Below are 25474 nucleotides of genomic sequence, written 5' to 3' on the forward strand. Positions count from 1 at the left end.
TCATCTCGCCCAACCTGCAGTGGGACAAGTACTATTAGAAAGCTCTCTCAAATGCTTTCTATCTAACAACTATTTAAATTAGATCTTATAACAGCACATAAAACAGTCTGTGCTTATTACACTAACACCCTTCATTCTTTTCAAATGCCAACTCCTAATTGACATAAATAGGGTCGGTGAAAGGTGGTGCTCCAAGAGGCTTTAGACTTCATCTGGCACAAACTTCTCATTTTACTGATGGGAAAACTGAGGCTTGCAGCAAAGAAAGGATCTTCTTCCAGTCACTTGGGTAGTACTCTTGCCTTTAGTGCCTCCATCTGGTGTCTGGTGTAGGGCCTCAAAGCTTTGCTGAGCGCAACCTCGCATGCTCTCTGTGTGTATGTAGGTGTGCATATTTATATATATAACCCAAACAAGTAATTATAAAGTAAAACTAGCTCATCATCGATTAAAAGCATTTCTGAACAACTAAAGATTCTCTGTGATGACTCAGTAGCCAGGCTGTTAGCACAGGAACTGCACACATTGACAGCTATCTCCCAGTAGTCATTCTCTCCTTCTTCCTGTGTAACAGAATACCAATTTAGCTTGGGATACCGATATGCCCACCTACATCAAGCTATTCTCTTTTCTAACCTCCCCTGTTGACAGAGATAAAAAGAGCCTTTTTTGGCCAATGGGCTCTAAATAGAAGTTGGCTAGAGGTTTGGAGAAGGTTTTTGCTTTCCTGAGTAAAAGGAAGGATAATACTGGCATCATCTCTTCCTCTTTATTCCCCTTGAACCTGAATTTGAAGTCTGGAGCAGCAGCAGCCATCTTGGAACCAAGCATTAGGGACAATAAATGGAAGGCTAGAAGCAGCATGCATCTCTGACATCACTGAGCTGATGAACCAGCTCTGGACTACTTGGGTGTCTTATTAGGGATGAGAAGCAATAATTCAGAAAGCGATACATGACAGTGCTTAAAGGCACTGTCTGAGAAAGACCTGGGTTTGAGTCCTGGCTACTTGTATGACATTGAGAAAGTTGCCTAACTTCCCTGAATGCCAGTTTTCTCAACTCACAAGAATAAACGTGGTTTTTTTTTTTAATTTTAAAGATTAAATAAAATAATGCATTCAATGTGCTAATAACAGTGCCAAGCATGCTGTAGACCTTCAATATATGGTAGCCTTGTTAAAGCCAGGAATCAGTTTCTGAGACTATTTTATTATTATACCATATGTATCCAGAGGATGTAAGCAGAGCAGATTTAATGGTTCAGCAAAAACATTATCGTATTACAGTCCTCATAACTTTGCAACTAGATTGGTCATGGGAAGCACAAATGACCAAAGCAAATTTAGTGAGTATTCATCTAAGATTGCCTCTGAAATCTAAAATGCTAAAGCTAGAAGGATGAGTCAACATTCATGAAACAAATATTTATGGAGTGCCAAATATGCTCCACACTGTGGATATATCAGCAAATAAGTGAATGAGATCCCTGTTCTCATAGAGTCTATATTCTATGGGGGGCATTCCATAAAGTTGATCTAATCTTACCAATTTTACAAATGAGGATTTGGAGCCCAGACAAGTTAATGAGTGGCAAACTTGCTTAGGTCACACAGCAGTAAAGGGCAGTTGTTGCAGTAAAGCTCAAGACATCTGGCTCACATGCTGATGTTTTGTCTATACTCTGATGCTCTGGAGTGTCTATGTACAGCCTCCCACGGTATTCTTTGCTGCCTATCACAGTGACTGAGAAACACAATCTGATCCCTGTGTTTCCTTCATTTCCTATCATCCTCTCTCTTTCTCACTGTGTTTCCAAGAGTGTGGTTTTTATTTCTTCATATGTATCCACTTTGCTCCTTCTTCAGAGCTCTTGCACTAGCTGTTCCCTCTGTCTGGTAGTCCTTCCTCCCTAGTTTTGCTTGGTTAGCTTTTTTCCATCTTTTTCATCTCAGCTTGAGTACCACTTTTTTTTTTTTTTTACAGCATTTCCTCCCCAAAGAATATTAATCCCTAATCCACCATTTTTGATTTTGATTTCAACTAGCAGTTGAAATTACATAACTATTTTGTTGCTTATTTGGTTATTTCTGGACTGCATGAGGGTACAAACCTTATCTGCCTTGCTCACTGCATTTCAGAGACCAGAACAATGTCTGGCTTCAGAGTTGGCACCCAATAAACATCTGTCGAATTAGCACTGACTGTTGCCCTTAGCTTTAGAATTCTGGGCTGCGGGGACAACCTTCATCTGATGAATATTTGTGAGTTATATTTGGTAAATTATGTTTGAATGAATGAATGAATCCTGAAACCATGTCATTATTATCTTCACAGGGTATAAGATCCAGAAAAGATCCTGGAACAAAGCTACTGAAACCCTTTTGTGTGAAATAGGAGAAAAACAAAGTCCGGGAATTGCCTCTAAGGTCCAGATAACTGAATTCAAGCCATGTTTAGGGAGCTGGATTTGGGGTGAAGTCCTTTGTAGACTACACATACCTAGAAAGCTAGACGAATACTGGGCGAGCTAGCAAGTGATGCCTTGGCTGATAGTCCTTATCACTCTCACCTCTTTACTCCTTGCTCAACCCAGTCCTCTTAAACCCCCATGATTAAGGCCTGAAATTATATTGCAGATTTTCCTTTTCTTTTATCAAGGCTTGCACATTTGGCCCTTGGTTCAGAGAAGAGTCCTGGTAGTTGAGCAGAGTCTTTCTGAAATCTTTGCATTTGAATACCTTTGGAGTTCTCCAAATACCCCCACTGCTTCCTATGTCTCACACCTACTGCTTCAAAATGTGTTAACTCTCTAGTTCCTGAAGGCATATGAATTTGGCCTCCCTGTCAAACAGCTAAAATATAATTTCCTTCAGCTGTTATCAGTAAATGACAGAAGTAAATGATCCAGAGCAAATTTTGTGGCATGGAGGACAATATCTTGAAGATCTTCATAGTTGCATGGATATCAGAAATAGAAGGGGGAAGCAGATTTGGCTCAACTGATAGAACATCTGCCTACTATATGGGAGGTCCTGGGTTCAAACCCAGGGCCTTCTGACCAATGTGGTGAGCTGGCCCATGCACGGTGCTGATGTGCACAAGGAGTGCAGTGCCATGCAGGAGTGTCCCCCACGTAGGGGAACCCCACGTGCAAGGAGTGCACCCTGCAAGGAGAGCAACCCCATGCAAAGAAAGTGCAGCCTGCCCAGGAGTGATGCCACACACACAGAGAGCTGATGCAGCAAGATGATGCAACAAAAAGAGACAGATTCCCAGTGCCACTGACAAGAATGCAAGTGGACACAGAAAAACACACAGCGAATGGACACAGAGAGCAGACAACAGTGGGGGCGAGACGGGGAGAGAAATTAAAAAAAAAAAAGTAGAAAGGATTTAGAAATAATCTCGTTCCATTTCTTCCATTTGAAAATGGGGAAAGTGAGTCTTAGAAGCAGGAGGTGAGTTGGTTAAGGTCACAAAACGTTAGCAGCAGACCTGGACTGGAATGGAACTGTTTTAGTTGCGTCACCAAGCTGGTCTGGTGCAGGGCCTTGAGGTACTGACAGTGGGAGGAAGCTGGTGTGGGTGGTGAAATTTCAGAACACCCTAAGAGTGTGCCTGGGCTGGGCCCACCTTTTTCAGGCTCTTGCTCACAGAAGAACACTGAGAGGTGGGATGCTTGCTCCTCCTGCATAATGATACATTTGTGCCTTCATCCTCCTTCACTAATTTGTATCTGTATCTTTTCTGTCACTTTATATAACTAATTACTGTTTACTCTTTCAGAGCAGGCTGTGCGGGGATCCAAACTGTAGGAGCGAATCATGTTCCCTTAATGGAGGCTTTGCAGAAACAAGACAGTCAGGGCCGGAGGGAAACTGCAGAATTCTCTTCTCTTTACCCCTACCAGCTCCACATTCTCCCACCTGGGGCCCTGGGACAGTGCTACCCTGCTGTAAGAGTGCATAGCACAGCTGGGCTGTGCCTGGAAATGTCCATCTGGTTGCCACCAGCACCCTTCCCCCTTCCCCTCAGGCCCCACCTGCCTCTGCAGGGTGAGCACGTGTCCTCAGTTTTTCCTTGTCTATCAGCCTCTCCCGGCTCCCCTTCTAATCGAATTTGCGACTTCTGAAGTAATGTTAACCACATAGGGAAGGCAATGTGGTCAAGTGGAATAAAAAAAAATCATCAGGGTTCATCAGACTTGGTCCTCATCCTGCTTCTACCATCAATCAGCTCCGGTCTTCCTGCTGCTAAACCATCAGTTCCGTGATCACGGGACCAATAGATTTTTCTCAGTATTTGCCCAATTTAATCTCTGCAACATTTGACATTGTTGGCCATGTCCTTCTTTAAAATACTCTAACACAATTTCTAATTACGAAACATTTAATGATCCCAAGTACAAAAATTAATACATCTTGTTGAACAAACAGGGAGGGAACAACCAGGCAATCTAGGCCAGAGCAATGAGACTGGTCCCCCATTGCCTACTGCACAGGGTAGGGCAGGGTTCCAGCACAGCTGACAGAGGGTCACACTCTGGGAGGTGCTTGGACTTTGGGGATCGGGAGAAAACTGTTGTAACTACAGCCTGCATCGTTTCATCCTCCCTCCCCAGAAGTTGCCATTACACTAAGAGTTGTGGTATATCATTCACAGGTATGCTTTAATCCTTTAATGTACAGGAACAGACACATAAACAAAATATACTATTTTTATGCTTTGAAAAAATTGCATAATGGTATCCTGCTGATTGTATCATTTTTACCCTTTGTATCCTTGCTCTTTTTATTCAGTGTTGTGCTTTTGAGACATCTCTATATTATACATATAGACTGAGTTAATTAATTTTAATTAGTACTCCACCATATGAACAAATCACAATCTATCCATTATTCGATGAGAAACAATTAATTTGTTTCCACTGTTGTGCTGTCATAAGCAAGGCATGATAAACAACCTTGTGCACAAGTTCAAGAGTTTCTCTAGAGCAGAAACATAAAAGAGTAATCGCTAAGTTCTTGGGTATGCACTCCTTCAATTAAAGTTTTGCAAAATACTTAGACTAAAATTGCTCTTCAAAATGATTATCCGAAACAATGCAAGCTATTGGTGGTAGAGGGAGGTATGGGACCTCTGTATAACGTTATGCATGTTTGTTTTGAAAGTTCACAACTTTTACTATACACTTGTTTATGTATGTTCATATATGAATGAACATTCATGTATGATATACTTCAATAATTTCTTAAATTAAAAAAAAGATTATTCAATTTAACCCTTCATGGATAAGAACTTCTATTTCCCCACATCCTGACAATACTTGGTGTCTTTGAGTTAAACCAATTTTTGCCAATATCGTGAGAATCAAATGGTATCTCTTTGTGCAACAGAATTTCCCTACTTTCTTGTGAGACTATGTAGATTTTCATTTATTTATTGATCCTTTAGTTTTCTTCCTCTGAAAACTGACTTCTCATTTTCTGATTGGGTTGTTTTTTTTCCTCTTAGTTTTTTTTTTTTTTTTTTTTTAAATTTTTTTATTTTTTATTGACTTTGTAATAATATTACATTAAAAATATATATGTGAGGTCCCATTCAACCCCACCCCCCCACCCCCCCTCTCCCCCCCCCCCAACAACACTCGTTCCCATCATCATGACACATCCATTGGATTTGGTAAGTACATCTTTGGGCACCTCTGCACCTCATATACATTGGTTCACATCATGGCCCATACTTTCCTCTATTCCATCAAGTGGGCCCTGTGAGGATTTACAATGTCCGGTGATTACCTCTGAAGCACCATCCAGGGCAGCTCCATGTCCCGAAGACGCCTCCACCTCTCATCTCTTCCTGCCTTTCCCCATACCCTTTGTCCATTATGTCCACTTTTCCCAATCCAATGCCACCTCTTCTATGTGGACATTGGATTGGTTGTGTCCATTGCACCTCTATGTCAAGAGGAGGCTCAGATTCCACCTGGATGCTGGATGCAATCCTCCCATTTTCAGTTGTAATCACTCTAGGCTCCATGGTGTGGTGGTTGTCCTTCTTCAACTCCATCTTAGCTGAGTGTGGTAAGTCCAATAAATCAGATTGTAGGTGCTGGAGTCTGTTGAGGCTCAGGATCTGGCTATCACATTGTCAGTCCAGAGATTCAAATCCCCTAAATATATCTTAAACCCCAACATTAACTGCACCTCCAGCACATTAGCATGAAAGTCTTATGAAGGGAGATCCCATCTGAGTCCAGATTCATCACACATAAACACCATTTCCAAAGAGGGGCCATCTGCCCTGGTAGTTAACCCCATCGGCCATGACCATAACTCCCATGGGTCTCTTTAGCCCTCAAAGGAACCAATATCTGGGGGTTGTATCTGCTTTATCTGTCTCTCTGACTCTGCTCAGTTGTGCATGAGGGCAAACCTTCTGCCAGCCTCCAGACTCTTTTTTAGAAACTCGTAGCCATATAAACTCATTTCTCCTTTCCATTTCCCCCTTACTTTAGGTCAAACAGCATTTTAAAGTCATGGTATTTTATGTAGACATGGATATTCTGCTGATCCGCATTGAACCTTCCGTATAAGGTCATTTTCCAGTTGCATCATCAGTTGGTAGTTGATAGTGGTCCCTCGTTGCCAGGGAGGCTCATCCCCGGGTGTCATGTCCCGGGCTGGGGGGAAGGCATTGCATTTACATGCTGAGTTTGGCTTCGAGACTGGCCACATTTGAGTAACATGAAGGCTGACAGAAGGAAATTCCCAGGCACAAAGTTGCTCTAGGCCTTGTTCTTATTTTGGGTTTATCAGCTCACAAGCATAGTCATTAGCATCTGGGGCTCACTGTTGAACCCTCACTCCCTCCCGGTCCCCACCACTGTACCTGGGAGACTGTCGCTGCTCCCCTAGGGACCACGACAGAGCACCACTGGCCAGGAACCCAGTACCCCCCCTACTGTGGTTTTTAATTGTTGCCACTATGAGTATATCCAAACATTACCATGCACCCTGGACATATGTTCTGTACAGCTCCCTGTCAGTCATATATCACCTGTCATTGGTATCCCATACCAGTATCCCTCCATTGCCATTGTTTCCTCTTAGTTTTTTATAGGGGCTCTTATTATATCTTGGGTACTACAGTTTTACTGATCATATGGTTTATAAATAACTTCTCTAGTTCGGCTTTTTTTTCCACTTTGGTTTTGGTATATTTTGTCATATAGAAACTTTAAGTTATAATATAGTCAAATGTAAATATTTTATTATTGGATTGTGATTTTTGCATTTCATTAAAGAGGTTATTCCTACCCTATCGATGTTATGACCTTATAATACTTGAACATAAATCACCCCTTCAATCTAAAATGCCATTGTTCCCCAGAATTTTAGTTCTACCTTGTTTTTATGCCTCCAAATTAATATTTTAAAAAAACAAACCAGAATAGATAAATTGCCTAGCATTACCACACGTTCATCAGATGCTTTGCTTGTTTGGTTCTCGCATTCTATTCCTACATCTTTCTGGTTCAACTGCCTTCTTCCTAAATTTCATTCTCATTATTTAAGTTGGGGACTGCTATATAAATTCTCAATCTTATCTGAAAAGTCTTCATTTCAACATCAGTATTGAAAGATTTTTAAAATGAGTATGGATGCCTAAATTAATAATTATTTCCTCTCAGCTTTTTGAAGATACTAATTCTGTGTCTTTTGATGTCTATGGCTGTTAACAGTTTAATTGTTGCCACTATTCTGAAAAACAGATTCTTCCCTCTTACAACTTTTAATCTTCTAGGTGTCTTTTATGTTCTGCAGCTTCACTGAAATGTAATTATGTATGGATTTACTTTCATTCATTCTAAGGACTCATTGTGACCCCTGAACATTAATACTCTTGCCTTTCATCGAAGCTGTAAATGTTTCAGCTTATCATCTTTTGATTATTGCTTCTTTCTCATTCATCCTACTAATTTTTTGAGGTCTTGTAGTAAACATATATCAAAAATTTTCCTTTCTGTTCTCCATGTTAACTTTTCAGATACTCTTTATCTCTGTGCCATAGTTTTGCTAATTTCTTCATTTATACTTTCAGTTCATTAATTCTTCAGCTGTAATTTATCTCTTTACTCTTCCTTTGGGGATTTTTAATTTTAATTATTATTTTTTTCTTTCTAGACACCCTGTTTGATTATGTTGATCTTTGTCATAGTGTGTCATGATTGTCTAATGGTTTTGATTATTTCATTTATATCTTTAATAATTTTAAATAATTTCTTTCTAGTCTCTATCAGATTGACCTATTTTCTGAAGTTCTTGAAGTTAAAATATTGCTAGTTTGAGAGTTTGCTAACTCTCCCTGAAGGCAGCTTTTTCTCCTATACATTTTGCAATTTTGGATTATGATTTCATATTTGGGAATTCTGAGGGAATTCTGACAGCCCAGGCAATTCAAAACTGGGCCTCCTAGGGTCAGTTTATGATACTTTCTTGGCTGAAGACTTCTCAGACCATGAGAGTAGTGTAAATCTGAGCATGTATACACTACAAAACTGGTCTTTTCATTCCTAAAACTACTCTTTCTTCTGATTTTGTGCCAGTAGTTTGACTAGGAAAGGACGCCAGCATCATCCTTAGTGCCTCAATTTTCCTTATTTCCACATCCAATTATTTGAGAACTTTGGTTTCTATCTTTTTTTATTTCTGCTGAAATCCGTCTACTTCCTACTAAATTCTTTACTCTCATACCTGAAAGAAACCTCCTAATTACTTCCGCTGCCACAAGACTTAAACCCATCTAAACTGCTGTCTACACTATAGTCAGACTGATCTTTCCAAAATGCAACTCTTATCATGTCTCTCTCCTGCTTAAAAACTTTTACTGCTGGGTTTTCAGTCAGCATTCCTCATTGCAAAATCTTCTTTGGCTGAATTAGGCAGAGAATACCTTAATTAATGGACATTTGGCAGCTCCAGAATTTCTACAAAGGTCGAAGAGTCAGGCTCGGAGTCAATCCAGGCAAGGAAAAACCCAAACATTATGGGGCTGCTCCAGAGAAAATTTCAGCTACCTTAATTAACAGACATTTGACAGCTCCAGAATTTCTACAAAGGTTGAAGAGTCAGGCTCGGAGTCAATCCAGGCAAGGAAAAACCCAAACATTATGGGGCTGCTCCAGAGAAAATTCCAGCACTGCTGTGACAACTGGGCACAGATGTCATAGCTCACACCCAGAATTCTGGGGAGGGGTACCAGAGCCAAGACACCGGCTACACCCTACCAACAAGGAGTGAAAAATACCCCAAACACAGGAAGAGTGCTCAAAGATCAGCAATGGCCACCACCCTAGATATAACATTTGTAACAGAAGAACTCTTCATATATTTTCATTGCTTTAATTTATCTCATCATTGTATTAATTATTGACCTGATAAGATTGACAAATCAACTTGAATCACCTTGCTAAAAGCAATTTATATTGACTCCAAATTAATGAATAACTTGATTTCTCCTTTCCTATTTCTTCATGTGAAATGTAAGAGAGAGATTTTAGTTTTCTAAGACCCATCCTACACCATCAAATATTGTTTTGAAACCATATTCCAATTTAAATGATATAAATTCTAAAAATGATATATCCCATTTATAGTGATAAAAAACATTTTCCAATTTAAATAATATAAATTCTAAAAATGATGTATCCCATTTATAGTGATGAAAGCCCATAAAATTGTGGGCTGCATGAGGAGTTAGAGTAGTGACATATTTACTCCCATGACTAATAATCATTGCAACATAGTATCTTTATCTCTCCAGTTAGTTAAAAATACAGTACAGATGATCAGTTGCTCAGACACCAATCACCAGCCCACAGACTTCCAATCAATGTTTGTGACTGGAAATTAATCACAGTGGAGGGCATTTATGCTTCTATTATGACCCAGAGAGAGCTGAGGACATAGTAATTAATGCTAATGAGCAACCTAACAATCCAAGAATGTATGGATTCTAGCTATCTGAAACCCATTTTAAGTGACAATCACAGGTGTGAAAATGTACTTGGAAAAGCCTTTGGGTGTGATGATGATGACCTATTACCATCATGGCCTATTCAGTCTCTGAATGTGTCAGGAAACTCTTGTGTTTATTGGAATAGTACAATTACCACTGAGTCACTAACAAGTAATCCCAACTCACTGCTGACCCTGAGGCTTACCTCAAATTCGTTCCCCACATGACTCCAGGGGATGAGCCTTCGTGGCACCGAGGGATTATTACCAAGCACCAACTAGCAATGCATCCGGATAAAGACCTTGACCAAAAGGGGGAAATATTAAATAAAAATGAGTTTTCATGGCTAAGAGATTTCTAAGTGAGTTGGGAGTTCATTCCAGAAGTTACCCTTAATGCATGTCCCAAGAGGATCTCATTGACTGCCACAGTAAACAGTGCCTCAAACACGGGGGTTCCTGAGGGCTCCAGAGACATCTAGACACTATAAGCAGGGCAACAGACAATCTCAGGAACTCAGTACCCTGTTAATGGGCCTTACTTTGGAATTTATGCTCTCCAATGTAACACACTTAGACTCATTTATGATTTCCCTACACATGACCCTTCTGCCCCCTTTATTTGAACATATAATTAGCACTATTCTTGTTAAGTCCCAGAGACTTAAATCTTTGGACCGCTCATGTGCCAGTTGAGTCCTAAATTTCAGCAGAGTTGAAACACCTACTCTACAGTTCACTGGACTCACCCAGGACAACTAACAAGGAGATGATGATGGACAATGAACATCCCAAGGAACAGAACAGAGACTGCAAGCAAGACAGTTCCATCTATCTGCCCCATGGGATCTAAGCCTCTTCTCAATTAGAAACAGAATGGGCATCACCATCCCCAAACCCTCCAAATTGGGGAATGAAAAATGGGCTAAAGTGACCTATTATTATTCTACTTTAGACTTACTACTAATCTAGCAATGGAACTTTTATCACTGATATAAAGGCATTGGCCACCACAGGTTCTGTGGGGAGAGAGAGGGAAGAAAACATGGGGACATGTTCAGGACATGGGAACTTGTCTGCATGACATTGCAACGATGGAGACAGACCATTATACATATTGTCATAACCTACAAAACTGTGCTGAATAGAATGCAAACTATAATGTAAACTATACACCACAGTTAGTAGCAATGCTTCAGTATCTGTTCACCAATATTAACAAATGTACTGCAATAATGAAGGATGTTGTTAATATGGGAAAGTGTGGGAGGGGGAGGGGGAGCATATGGGAGACCCCTATATTTTTTATGTACCATTTATGTAATTTAAAACTTCTTCAATATTAAAAAAATTAAACACAAAAAAATTTGTTCCCCGACTTACACATTCATTCACTCTCATTGTGTAGTTTGCAAAGACTACAGTTTTTACCCGGACATTCACAGCTCTCTATTAACTGACCTGGAACTATTTGTATGACTTTTTTTATCCCCCCATTCTCCTTACCTCTAGTCCACATTTCTCAACCTCAACAAGATTGCCTTTTTGAGCTGGATAATACTTTATTGTTGGGGATTGTCCTGTGCATTTTAGAATGTTTAGCAGCATCCCTGACCTCTAATCACCAGAAGCTAGTAGTACCAGCCTTCAACTGTGACAGCCAGATATGTTTCCAGACATTGCCAAATGTCCCCTGGGCTTGAGGGGAATGGCTGCTGTTGAGAACCACTACTCTAGTCAAATGAAATCATACATTCTTCCCTACACAATCCCTGAGTTTCCTGTTTCACTCATTCAGCAAATATTTATTGAACCCCTGTTCTATAAGAGACACTCTGCTAGGTGCTGGAAATTCAGTGGTGGACAAATTGGACACAGTCCCTGACTTTCTGGGGTTAATGGTTTATATAATATGCCAGATTAGTGGCTTGGGTTGTCAAGAAAGCAGAGAGATGTGTAAGCAGACCAAGGAGAGGCAAAGCGAGAAGTGCTCTGAGGGAAAAAGCATTCCGCTCATCTGCCTAGAATGTCTTCTTCCAATTCAGTATGTATACACCCTAGTCATTCCATGAGGCCCGGCTAGGATGCTGCATTTACTCAGCCTTCTCTAAGAGCTTTGTGTGGATGCAGTCCCCATCTTCTGAACACTACAAACCTGAACAACCAGAACCAACATCCCTTATGGCACTTGGCATCTTGCTCTGTATTGGTTATTAGTTGCCACTCCTTTATTTCAGACTTTTCTATGTATATGTGAACCTCTTAAGTGAAGGATTCATGTCCGATTTATTTCTGGCTTACCCACAACAAACCAATTCTTTGCGTGGGCACACACACACACACACACACAAAGGCTGAATGCACACTCGTTCTAGGCACCCCTAAACCTTCATCAAAGAGCAGTGGGCATAATCTGTTCAAAATGCATGATCAAATCACACACCAGCTTAAAATCCATCAACACCTTCCCATCACTCTTAAGATTAAAATCAAAGCCTGGAATATGTCTTTCCAAGATCCTTATGCCTGTCTCCTGCTTGTTTTTCAGCCTCATCTCATACCACTTTGCCTCTCAGTGTCTGTGCTATAATCACACCTGTTCCCTTACTCCAAGGTGCTTTGTTCCATCCTGCAGCAGGACCTTGGCACACGTTGTTCTCGTGCTTGGAATGATCCTCCACCACTGCCTCTGCACCGCCTTTTGACCCTCACTCTCCAAGGCAGCATTACCTGACTCCCCAGAATATATGTGGTTCCTTGTAAGCATGCTGTAGAATTAACCTCCTTTCCTGCATAGCTCATTCTGTCCATATTATATCCTTACCTCTATCACTGTCAGATTGGGCTCATCTCCTCTAGATGGCAAGCTCAATAAGAACAAGGACCTTGTTGGGTTTTTGCCATTGTACACCCTTGGAACACAGTGACTGGTACATAGAAGGTGTTTAATAATGGTTTTTGTAAAATTAATGAACAAATTTATTTTTTAAAGGAATTAAATCCTGATGAAGATGCCTGAAATTGAACATTCAAAATTCTGGGTGCATTTATGCAACGGGAGACAAGGTAGTTGAATTCCAGAATGTTGGAGGTAGAGGAAGTTTCACCTGAGATGACTTGAGGATCAATCAAGCTTGAGTCCAGTGGACTCTGAGGGAAGATTCCAGAGATTAAGAGGAAACAGCAGGGCCAGGAAAAATATAGTTTGCATAGGACAGTCAGAAGGAATGACAGGGAAAATAAAGGAAGGATAAATGAAAGGGAGGATGAAGAAATGGGACAGGAAGGTGATGCTCAGAGGCCAGAAGGTGAGATCAGAATAAGTAAAATCAGCAAAGATTAATGGTCAATGATAGCTTCAAGCAATTTAATTGGGCACTTAGAAGAATGTCTTGGCACATAGTAGGTACTAGATAAATATTTGCAGATTAAATTCTGACCAAATATCTACTTAAAATAAATCAGAGTTCTTTGGGAATGCCTGACTTGTAGCCTTCCTTCTTGTAAGAGAATTCAGGCTGAAAGGTACATCGTAACCTGCAGGGGTTGGTGTATGGCGCAGAAAGAGCCTGCCCAAGTAAAAGACCAGCACAGATGAAAGCAGAAATGAAAGATGTGGAGAGAGACAGGGAGACAGAGAAGAACTGTTGACAATGTTTCATCACCTGGGTCCAGCTCAGACTAAAGCTAGAAACTTCTTTTCAGTTACACTGGCTAATAAATACTTTCTTCTTAAAGCCATATTAGAGCAGGATTTCTACAATCTAATTGATTTTTTATCCCCACCACAGACTGCTCTAAAATACTTCTTTCCAACTGCCTCCTAGATTCCTTCAATAAACAACTAAAACATGCTGCTCTCAGTGTGATGCTAAATGTGTATTCTTTGAGAAAACCCAACCATGTCTAATTCATCATTATAGCCCTGGTCATATAACATTGTCTCTTGATTAAACAGGAAATTTAAAGTTGAATTGGATTAAATTTGATGCCCTTCTCCTTACCACCTATCTCTTACATGTCAAACTTTTTGCCCACTTTTTAAGTCTCAGTCTAAAGGCAGGTTATCCAGGTAAAGAGGCTCATGACAAACCACAGCCAGAGAAAGAACAGAAACAGAGTAAATAGGTTAGAAAAACGCTTTCACTACAATTGTAATAAGATCCAGCCAACAGCCCTCCTCTGAACTTCATACTCATATTTTCAACTGCCTGTGCACATCTCTACTTGAATGACTAAAATTTATCTCAAACTTAAATGTCCAACAACTGAATTCTCAATCTGCTCCAACCACAGTCTTCTGTATTACATTTGGTGGAAATTTTATTAGTCCCAGGTATACTGGTAAAAACCTTAGAATCATATTTGTCTCCTCTTTCTCACATATCTCACAATAGGAGATCTTGTGGGTTCTACTTTCAAAGCATATCTGGAATACCAACACTTCCCACCACCGCCAAGGCCATCTCCACCTCATCGGTCACCTGGATTTTTGCAGTAGCCTCCAAACTGGCCTTTCTACTTCTTCCACATCTTCTCCTTCACACCCAGCAGCCAGACTGACCTTTCCAAAGCACTGCTCCATCTAAAGCCCATCCAAATGGCTTCCCATTTCACTTAGAATAAAATTCAAACTGATACCATGGCATATGGACCCCTACTTGATCTGACTCCTGACTACTTCTCAGACTTCATTTCCCTACTCCCTTCCCCACTATGGTCCAGTCTCAGTGGATTTTCTGTTCTTTGAACATGACAATCATATACTTGCCAGAGGACCTTGAGTTTGCAGTTCCCTCTGACTTGAGTGAATTTTAGCCTCTTTACAAAACTAGCTTTTTCATATCATGCAAATTTCAGCTCAAATTTTTCCTTCCCAATTTTTCCATCTAAAGTGTATTCTCATACTCTCAATCCCCACTCACTATTATCTCACCCTGTTTTATTTTTCTTTATTGCACTTTATCACTAATTGAAGCTATATTATACACACATTCCTTTACCTATAGAGTAGTTATCTATAAGATGCATGAATGCAGGGCTTTTTTCTTACTTGGTCTATACTTTATCACCAGCACCTATAGAAATGCTTAGTACATAGTATACTTTCAGGAAATAGTTGTTTAATGAATGAATCTTCTGTGTATTCATCTTATTTAGCACAAGGTATGGCAAACAGTAGTCAGGCAGTTAATATTTTCTGAATTCATAATAATTATATATTAAAACTTTAAAATTAGTCAATTTCATATTACTAGTCATACTATAATACAGAGCTATTTGGCCCCTCAAAATTCTGATCTCTCTGATTCAATATTTTATAGAAACCCCATGAACCCAAAAAATTGGAAAATATAGTTTATCATGAGAAACCCATTCTTATTTAGATGTCTAGCTCTGGAATGACTTCAATATATTTTAAATTGTTCTATTTTAAATGAAGAACAGTTGCCTTCTGCTTTCAACTCTGATGCAATGACTTAGAGCAATCTAACAATATTCATCCCAAGAATTTTTTTAAAAAGGCAAACTTTAAAAAAATCTCTTTAAAGATAATGCAGAACTATAGAAGCAGCCAATACTAGAGAGGTCAAGATTATGAACAGCAGAGAGTTCAATATTATGTGTGCTGCTTTCCCTCCAGGGCTATTTCTAATTCTTGGCTCAGAGTAAAAGGCTGATAGGCTGGATAGCTTCTAAGACTACCCAGTTTTTTACAATCTCAAAATGCTATAGAGGCAAAAATCAGAGTTTAGGGCTACTGAGGTAAGCCATTCTTGAGAGACCAAAATCCTAGAGAAAAGAGAGGCACAGAAAACTGAGGCTGACACTTGGCACCAGTTTTACATCTATGTGTTTGCTTGATTCTTAAGCCACCCTTCGTAAAAGGCGGAAAGTCAAGCATAAATTAATGTGGCTTCTTGGGCAGTCTTACAATGCTGGAGAAACAAATACTGCACTTCAGGACCTAGGAGAGACTCCAGTACTTATCTAGTACTTAGTCTCTAAGTTGAAATCCATGGAAAGTTACTCTCTAGAAATACAGGTGAAAAACACATTGCCTTAGACTTCCAAGAAGATGGCAGACAAGAAAGACATGGGACTCTCTTCTCTCCCAGAAAAACAGCTAAGAACAGGAAGAAATGGCCTGGAAAAAATCTTCTTGGGCAGGGATTCTTAACTTTTTTTTGTTCCACAGACCCCTTTCCCAGTCAGGTAAAAAGCACAGACCCTTTACTAAGGCCACACTATGCTGTGTATTATTTAATAAATATATCACACCTGCACCAACACATCCCCACAAGGTAATGTGTTTTTGAATTTCAATTCAAGCCCATGGACCACTAGTTAAGAACTCATGTTCTAGGGTTTAGGACACCAGTGGAAGGTTAGACACCACCCAGAAGAGAGAGGGGCAAAGGAAAAGAATCTTGACAGCAAAACTGTGGGTTAAAACATTTTTGGGACTTGGAGTTGTCCTGAATGATATTGCAGGGACAGATGCAGGACATTGTATATCCTGCCATAACCCACTGGATGGCCTGGAGGAGAGTGTGAACTACAATGTAAACTATAATCCATGCGGTGTGCCAGTGCTCCAGGGAGTGTTCACCAAATGCAGTGAATGTGCCACAATGATGAAAGGGGATATTGATGTGGGAGGAGCAGGGTGGGGGGGGAGTGGGGTATATGGGAACCTCTTATGTTTTTTAACACAATGTTTTGTGTGACCTATTTATCTTTTTTAAAAAAAGAGAATAATAAAAATAAATAAATAAAAAGCAGCAGCTGAAACTGCCATTAACTTTTCCTACACTACTGACACTTTTAAATTCTCAAACCTCAGGGCCGGTGGCTTCAGACAAAGACGGTCTCAGGGATTCACCTCCCCAGGAAAGAGGAGAGAGAGGGACACAGTCCAAGGCTGTCTAAGGCTGTCTAACCTATAAAATTTGGTCTGCTGTGTCACACAAGCCCTTCCATCCATGCCATTGTTTTGCCTTGGGAGCCACTAAGGGACTAAAGAGATCTGACTCTCTTAACCTCCCTCTCTACTGATGGGGATTGGTTGTTGAAGATGCTGAGAGGAGTGGAATAATTCCCTACCTGGGAAAAGGGAGTGCTACTAGCAAAAGTTGGAGAACTGCCTCTGAGAAAGTTTAAATTACAAGGCTTTTAGCCTCCAGGCAGGATCCTCTATCCAGCCAGTGTTGTAGCACACACACTCTGACCAGGCTTTGAACTGAGAGGGCTGCTGAAGAACACCATCTGCTGAACAAAAGAAGTGTATGTGAGGAAATTAGAAATAAATAAGTGAGAGAGACTTTTTCCAACCTTTAAAGCCTCTCTCCTCAAGACTCTTGGAAGCAGTTCTACAACCTATTGCTGAGTCCAGGGCCCATATTTGAACAAGTAACAGGAATAATCCTAAAGATGTAGAATAGGTTGAACCAAGAATTAAAGAACAGCATATAACACAAAGCCTCCTGCCACTAAGTTCTTATGAAAAAGAGAGAAATTGGGCATCTAAGTTAGCTCACCATCCTAGTCAGATGCCTAGATATCAGGAAAAAATTACAAGACATACTAAGACAATGGAAGAAGTGGCCCAAGAAAATGAATACAGCAAAGCCCCAGAAGAGACACAGTATTTGATATAACTAATCACTGAGATGCACGTGAATTTCCAAAATCAAATTAAGGAGTTGGAAGACAATATGGCTAAAGAGATAAAGAACATCAAGAAGACACTGAGTGAGCACAAAGAGGAATTTAAAAACCTGACTAGAAAAGTAACAGAGCTCATGGGAATATAAGACATGATAGATGAGACCAAAAACACATTAGATGTATACAACAGCAGACTCAAAATGACAGAAGAAAAAAGAAGTGACACAGAAGTGAGAAAGGCTGAAATCAAAGAAAGAAAAGAACACAGACAGAAAAGAATGAAAAAAATTGAGCAGGGGCTCATGAAGTTGAATAATAACATTAAATGCAACAATATATGTGTCAAGGACATTCTGGGAGAAGAGAAGGGAAAAGGTCCAGAAAGAGTATTTGAGGAAATCATGGCTAAAAATATCCCAATGCTCATGAAAGAAATGAACTTAAATGTCCAAGAAGCACAGTGTGGCCCAATCAGAATAAATCCAATAGACCTACTCCAAGACACATAATATTCAGAATGTCAAATGTCAAGGATAAAGAGAAAATTCTGAGAGCAGCAAGGGAGAAGCTAACTATAACATACAAGGGACTCCTAGTAAGATTTAGTGTGGATTCCTCACCAGAAACCATGGAGGCAGGAAGACAGTGGTCTGAAACAATTAAGATACTGAAACTGAAAATCTGACAGCTGAGAATTTTTTATTCAGCTAAATTGTTCTTCAATTATGAAGGTGAGTTTAAAATATTGACAAACAAACAGAAACTAAGAGAGTTCATAAAAAAGAATCCACCTTTTCAGGAAAAATTAAAGGAAGCCTGAAAGAAAAAGAGAGGTGAGAGAGACTTGAATGAGAGTATATAAGAAAAAATAGAAGGATAACCAAAAGAGTAAAAAGAGAAGAAATTAAAATATGACATATGAAAAACAAAGAATAAATTGGTGGAAGTAAATAATGCATTTACATTAATATCATTAAATGTGAAAGGATTAAACTCCTCAATCAAAAGATATAGGCTGACAGAATAGAATAAAAAGCAAACAAACAAACATGAGGCATCCATATAATGCCTACAAAAGACTCGCCTTAGATCCAGGGACACAAACCAGCTGAAAGCGAAAGGTTGAAAAAAGATACTCCACGCAAATAGTAACCAAAAAATGGATGGGAGTAGCTATACTAATATCAGATAAAACAGATTTTAAATGCAAAAAAGTTATGAGATACAGAAGGTCATTACATATTAATAAAAGGGGAAATCCACCAGGAAGCTGTAAGTCATAAATATCTATGAACCTAACCAATATGCCCCAAAATATATGAGAAAAACTCTGGCAAAACTGAAGGGAGAAATAGACACCTCTACAATAACATTTGGAGATGTCAATACCCCACACACATCATTAGACAGAACAACTAGACAGAAGATCAACAAGGAAACAGAGAACTTGAATAATATGATAATTGAGCTAGACCTAATAGACATATACAGAACACTGCACCCAAACTCAGCAAATTATATATTCACTGTATATCAAGTGCCCATGGATCTTTCTCCAGGAGAGACCACATGTAAGGTCACAACACAGCTCTCAATAAATATAAAAAGACTGAAATCATACAAAGCACCTTTTCAGATCATAATGGAATGAAGCTGGAAATCAATAATAGACAGCAAAGAGGTAAATTTGCAAATGTGTGGAGGCTAAACAACACACTCCTAAATAATTAGTGGACCAAAGAAGAAATTTCAAGTGAAATCAATAAATATATTGAGACAAATGAAAACAAGAGCACAACTTATAAAAACTTATGTGATACAGCAAAGACAGTGCTGAGATAGAAATTTATAGCCCTAAATGCCTATATCAAAAAAGAAAAGCTAAAATCAAAGATCTAACTGAACAACTGGAGAAACTAGAAAGAGAACAGTAAACCATTCCCAAAGCAAGCAGAAGGAAAGAAATAATACAAGTTAGAGCAGAAATAAAAGAAATTGAGAACAACAACAAAAAAAAATCCATAGGAAAAAATCAAGAAAACCAAAAGCTGATTCTTTGAGAAGATAAATGAAATAGACAAACCATTAGCCAGACTAACAAAGAAAAAAAGACAGAAGACCACAATAAATAAAAGCAGAAATGAAAGGGGGGAAGTTATGACTGGCCCTACAGAAATAAAAAGGGCCAAAAGAGGATATTATGAGAAACAATATGCCAACAAACTAGATAACCTAGATGAAATGGACAAATTCCTAGAAATGCACAACCTACACTGACACTACAAGAAATACAAACCAATCACATTTAAAGATAATGAATCAGTCATCAAAAATCTCCCAGCAAAGAAAAGTCCAGGACCAGATGGCTTCACAGGTGAATTCTACCAAGCTTCTTGAGAAGAATTAACACCAATCCTGTTTAAACTCTTCCAAAAAACTGAAGAGGATGGAAAACTACCCAATACAATTTATGAAGCCAACATTACCCTAATACCAAAAGCAGATAAAGATACTACAAGAAAAGAAAATTAAGGACCAATCTCTCTAATACACAGATACATAAATTCTCAACAAAATGCTTGCAAATAGAATCCAATAGCATATCAAAAGACTTACACACTATGACCAAGCAGGATTCATTCCCGGTATGCAAGGGTGGTTAAACATAAGAAAATCAATTAATAAAATATACCACAATAATACATTGAAGGAAAAAAAACTACATGACCATCTTTATTGATGTAGAAAAGGCATTTGACAAAATCCAGCATTCTTCATAAAAACACTTCAAAAGATAGGAATAGAAAGAAAATTCCTCAATCTAATAAAGGGTATTGTATTAGTCAGCCAAAGAGGGTGCTGATACAAAGTACGAGAACTCTGTTGGCTTTTATAAATGGTATTTATTTGGGATAGAAACTTACACTCATAAGGCCATAAAGCATAAATTACTTTCTGCACCAAAATCTGTTGCCACGTGTTGGAGCAAGATGCTTGTCCGTCTGTGTGAGGGTTCATCCTTCCTCTTCCTTCCAAGGCTCTGTGCTCCCAGCTCCTTCCTATCTCAGCTGTAGGCTGGCATAAGGCTTTCTTTTTCTCTCCAGAGCTCGATTCTTTCTAGGCTCAGCTGCTCTGGTGTCTCCACAAGGTCAGGTGTAGTCTATTAGGATCTCTCTCTTCCCGGGGACTCTGCCTTGTCTATAGAGCATCTCTTCCTGTATCTGTGCTTCTGTGCTCTCCTCTGCGTTTTTACTTCCTGGGATGTCAAAACTCCAACTCTCTCCTCTGCTGAGCCATTTTCTCTGTGAGTCCCCACCCACCAAGGGGGCAGTGACTCAACATATTGACATGGTTGCATCAAAACCCTAATCATAATTTAATCAAGTAAAAGTGAAACCTCTGAATTTAATACAATCTAATATGTCCAGAGGAACGAACCAGTTTACAAACACAATCCAATAACTATTTTTGGAATTCATAAATAATACCAAACCGCCACAGGCATTTATGAAAAACCCACAGTCAACATCATAGTCAGTGGGGAAAAGGGAAAGGTTTCCCTCTAAGATCAGGAACAAGACAAGGATGCCTATTGTTACCATTGTTATTCAGCATTGTGTTAGAATTTCTAACTAGAGCAATTTGACAAGGAAAAAAGGCATCCAAATAAGAAAAAAGGAATTAAAACTCTCACTATTTGTGGATGACATGATCCTATATTTAGAATATTCTGAAATGTTTATGACAATGCTACTTGAGGTAATAAGTGAGTTTAGCAAGGTGACAGGATATAAGACCAACAAGCAAAAATCAGTAATGTTTCTGTGCTCTGTATTGAACAATCCGAGATGGAAATCAGAGAAAAAATTTCATTTACAATAGTAACAAAAAGACTCAAATACCTAGGAATCAATTTAACCAAAGAAGTACAGGACCTATATGGAGAAAACTATAAAACAGTGCTAAAAGAAATCAATGAAGACACACAAATGGAAAGACCTGTGTTCATGAATTGAAAGATTAAATATGATGAAAATGTCAATCCTACCCAAACTGATTTACAGATTCAATGCAATGCCAAACAAACAAACAAACAAAAAATCAAAATTTCAACAGCCTACTTTACAGAAATAGAAAAGGCAATTACGAATTCATTTAGAAAGGAAAATGCACCCAAACAGTCAAAAGCATTCTAAAAAAGAAGATTGGCATGGGGGGAATTTCACTGCCTGATCTTGAAACATATTACAAGTCTACAGTAGTCAAAACAGCATGGTATTAGCATAAAGATAGACACATCAATCAGTGAATTAGAAATGAAAGTCCAGAAATAAACCCTCATCTCTACATCCAACTGGTTTTTGACAAACCTACCAAGTGCATGTTAATGGAACAAAACAGTCTCTGCAACAGATGGTGCTGCAAGAACTGTATATCCATAACCAAAAGAATGAAAGATGACTCCTAATCTCTCTCAGTAACTGATAGAAAAAGCAAATGAAAAATCTAAGGACAGAGAATCTGAGTTAACAAATGAGACTTAATTGACACATATAGAACCCCAATATTGCACCCAATAATGACAGAAATTTTCATTTTTTAAAGTAAACGGAAATTTCCTAAAATTGGCCAGATGCTGACGAAAAAATATGGCAACGATTTTTTTTTAATTACATCATTCAAAGTAATTCTTTGACCACAGTAGACTTAAACTAAAAACCAATAACAAAATAACCAGGTAATGTTAAATGTTTGGAAATTTAGCACCCCTAAGTAAACCATGTGTTACACAAGAAATCAAGGGAATTAAAAAGTATTGTGAACATAAAGATAATTAAAATATGATATAGTAACACTTGTGAGATGCAGGAAAAGCAAGGTTTGGATTTATATCATTAAATGCATATATTAAAAAAGAACAAATATTGAGAATTAATTATTTAATCATCCACCCAAGATGTGAGAAAAAAGAATAGCAAGTTAGATCCAAAGAAAGTAGAATGAAGACAGAACTGCTTAAAGCAAAAATTAACAAAATATAAAGCAATCAAGCTACAAAACAAGCTACGGAAGTTGAATCCTTGAAAAGACCACTAAAACTGACCTTAACAAAATTTCTTAAGAAAAATATTTAAAAGAAGGAGAGAAGGAACTAGTTATTAGTGAAGCAGGCTAGTAAGATAGGGAATTAATAGATGGATCTGGAACCTAACAAAGAGTCCACGTGGACATCCATAACTCCCAAGATGGCTGCTGGAAGACCCCCACCCCCGGGATTCTGCTATCCAGAGCAAAGACTTCCTCCTAGGAGCAGGGAAAAGCCCCGGATGTTCCTTAGGAACTTTATCATGGGGTCCTCACTAAGGGATTGATGGGTGGGGTAATCAACCAAAACAGCAAACAGCTGGAAACCCCTTCCCTGCCATTAGCAAAGGGATGGAATAATTAACAGTTTAAAAGCAAACTGTGAGGCTTGAGCGCGTTCCTGCCCTGCTCTCCTGCCTGCTGAGGCTTGAGCGCTCTCGCACTGCTCTCTTGCCTGCAGACCTGTCCTGTCCTCTGTGTGCTGCTCTCGCCATTTTTTCCTCTGCTACGGGGCCACGCAAGGAAACCTGGGGATTTATAATCTATAATGGGGAATTGTAGCTTGTAAATCAGCCCTCTTTATCCCCTTTCACCCCCTTCCTCTCTACCTGGGACCCCTGCTCTGTTCTGTTATTTTCTCCCATTTCTCTTCTCTCTTTACCTGAATAAATTACTGGCCTAACTCACCCGGCATGCTCTTGAAATTCATTTCTGCAGTATAGCCAAGAACCTATATAAAATCCAATAACACTAGTATCAGAAATCACAAATGGAATATCACCAAAGATCCTACAAACATTATAAAGGTCATAAAAAGACATGGAAAAAAATCAAAGTCAATAAATTTAAAATTTGGGCAAATGGACAAATTTTCAGAGAAGCAAAATTTACCTAATTGACATAAAAAAAATTAAAAAATCTGAATAGTCCTATATACACTAAAGAAAATTAAATCTCTAACTAAAACCCTTTCCACAAAGTCTTCAGGCCCAGATAGTTTCACTGGTGTATTCTTCCAAACATTTAAGAAATAAATAATTCCAGTCTTACACTAAATCTTATAGAGAACAAAGCATGAATAGCCTTGGTATCCAAATTTTAGTACACCCCCATACACATTCACCCATCAAGAAGTATTCAAGGGGAACATGGCATCGTTGAGCAGATAAGGCTCAGCACTCTCACAAAAACAATGGAGAAAAAGTCTAAAGCTGCTAGAGGGACCTGCTTTGGGGGTCAGCAGACCAGGACAGCACTTCACAACTTCCAAGAGGTTGCAGGACAGAGAGAAAAGAAAGCCAAACTACAAACTGTGATTTACCAAACCTCCTGGCCACAAGGTAGGGCTCCCCTCCCCTCTGCCACCCTGGAGATATTCACTGGAGATAAAACCCCGGGCACATTGAAGGTGACTGAGAGGAGACCAGATGTCTTCCTCCCTGCCAGGTGTTACAAGGGAAAAGAGAGGGGGAGTCAGGGGACTTTTCTTCAGTGAATTCAGTCAACAGAGCCCACTTTGAATCTCAGCGCTGGCCAGATGAAAACAGAGGAATACCGAGAGATACACCTCTGGTGAAAGCATGTGCCAACAAGTGCCATCTGCTGGCCGGTCTGGAATTTACATGGACAGAAACTGCTTTTGGAGCTCTCTTTACCTAATCCCTGGGAGAAAGTCTGCACTGCATTAGCGAGTCCCGGGCACAGTTTTGGTAACTTAAATTGAGCAATTTTAAAGACTTAGGATAAGTTGAACCACATATCAAAAAGCTGTGAAAAATAATAATAGGCAAGAGAGAAAAAGTGGCCATCAGAGTAAATTCACCAATATATCAGATGCATAGACATCAGAAAAAAATTACAAGCTGTTCTAGAAGACAGGAGGAGACAGCTCAGGCAAAAGAACCAACCAAATACCCTGAAGAGATTCAGGATTTGAGACAGTTAATCAGTGATAATCACACAACTCTCATAAATCATTTTAAAGAATTGAAAGAAAATATGACTAAAGAGATAAGAATAAGAAGAAGACACAGTACATAAAGAAAAATTTGAAAGTCTGCAAAGAAAAGCATTTGATCTTATGGGAATGAAAGACACAATGGATGAGATTAAAAATAATTAGAGGCACATAAGAGCAAATTTGAAATGCCTGAAAACATGATTTTGAAGACAGACCATTTAAACTGGAAAAGACAGAAGAATAGAGAGAGAAGAGAATGGAAAAAACGGAACAGGGTCTCAGGGAACTGCATGACAATGCGAAATGCAAAAACATATGCATTATTGGCATCCCAGAAGAAGAGAATGGAAAAGGGGCAGAAAGAATATTTGAGGAAATAATGACTAAAAACTTCCCTACCCTTATGAAAGACATAAATATCAATATCCAAGAAGGACAATGCTCCCCAAACAGGATAAATCCAAACAGACCTAACCCAAGAAACCTACTAATCAGGATGACAAATATCAGAGATAAAGAGAAGATTTTGAAACTCAGTAAGATTAAGTGCAGACCTCTCATCAGAAACCACGGAGGAAAAAAGAAAGTGGTATGATGTAATTAAGGTATTGAAAGAGAAAAACTGCCGGCCAAGAGTTCTGTATCTCGCAAGCTATCCTTCAAATATGAGGGTGAGTTCAAAGTCCTCATAGACAAAGAAAAACTGATAGAATCTGTTACCAAAGGACCAGAATTAC

General features: G+C 39.1%; 1 protein-coding gene across 9 annotated transcripts in view; it reads right to left on the bottom strand.

Moving 5' to 3' along the window:
- The window catches only part of HTR4 (5-hydroxytryptamine receptor 4), a 213092-nt gene that overhangs the window by 131585 nt on the left and 56033 nt on the right, over window positions 1–25474 (bottom strand). For 3 of the 9 annotated variants that reach the window (XM_058280616.2, XM_058280606.1, XM_058280614.1), the window contains exon 3: window positions 10228–10323. The exons of the other annotated variants lie outside the window; for them this stretch is intronic. In XM_058280616.2, the coding sequence (XP_058136599.1) occupies window positions 10228–10323 (96 nt within the window). The remainder of the gene's footprint in view (window positions 1–10227; window positions 10324–25474) is intronic. 9 annotated transcript variants of the gene reach the window in all.

Source organism: Dasypus novemcinctus, chromosome 2 (assembly GCF_030445035.2).
Source record: "Dasypus novemcinctus isolate mDasNov1 chromosome 2, mDasNov1.1.hap2, whole genome shotgun sequence".
Classification (NCBI taxonomy): domain Eukaryota; kingdom Metazoa; phylum Chordata; class Mammalia; order Cingulata; family Dasypodidae; genus Dasypus; species Dasypus novemcinctus.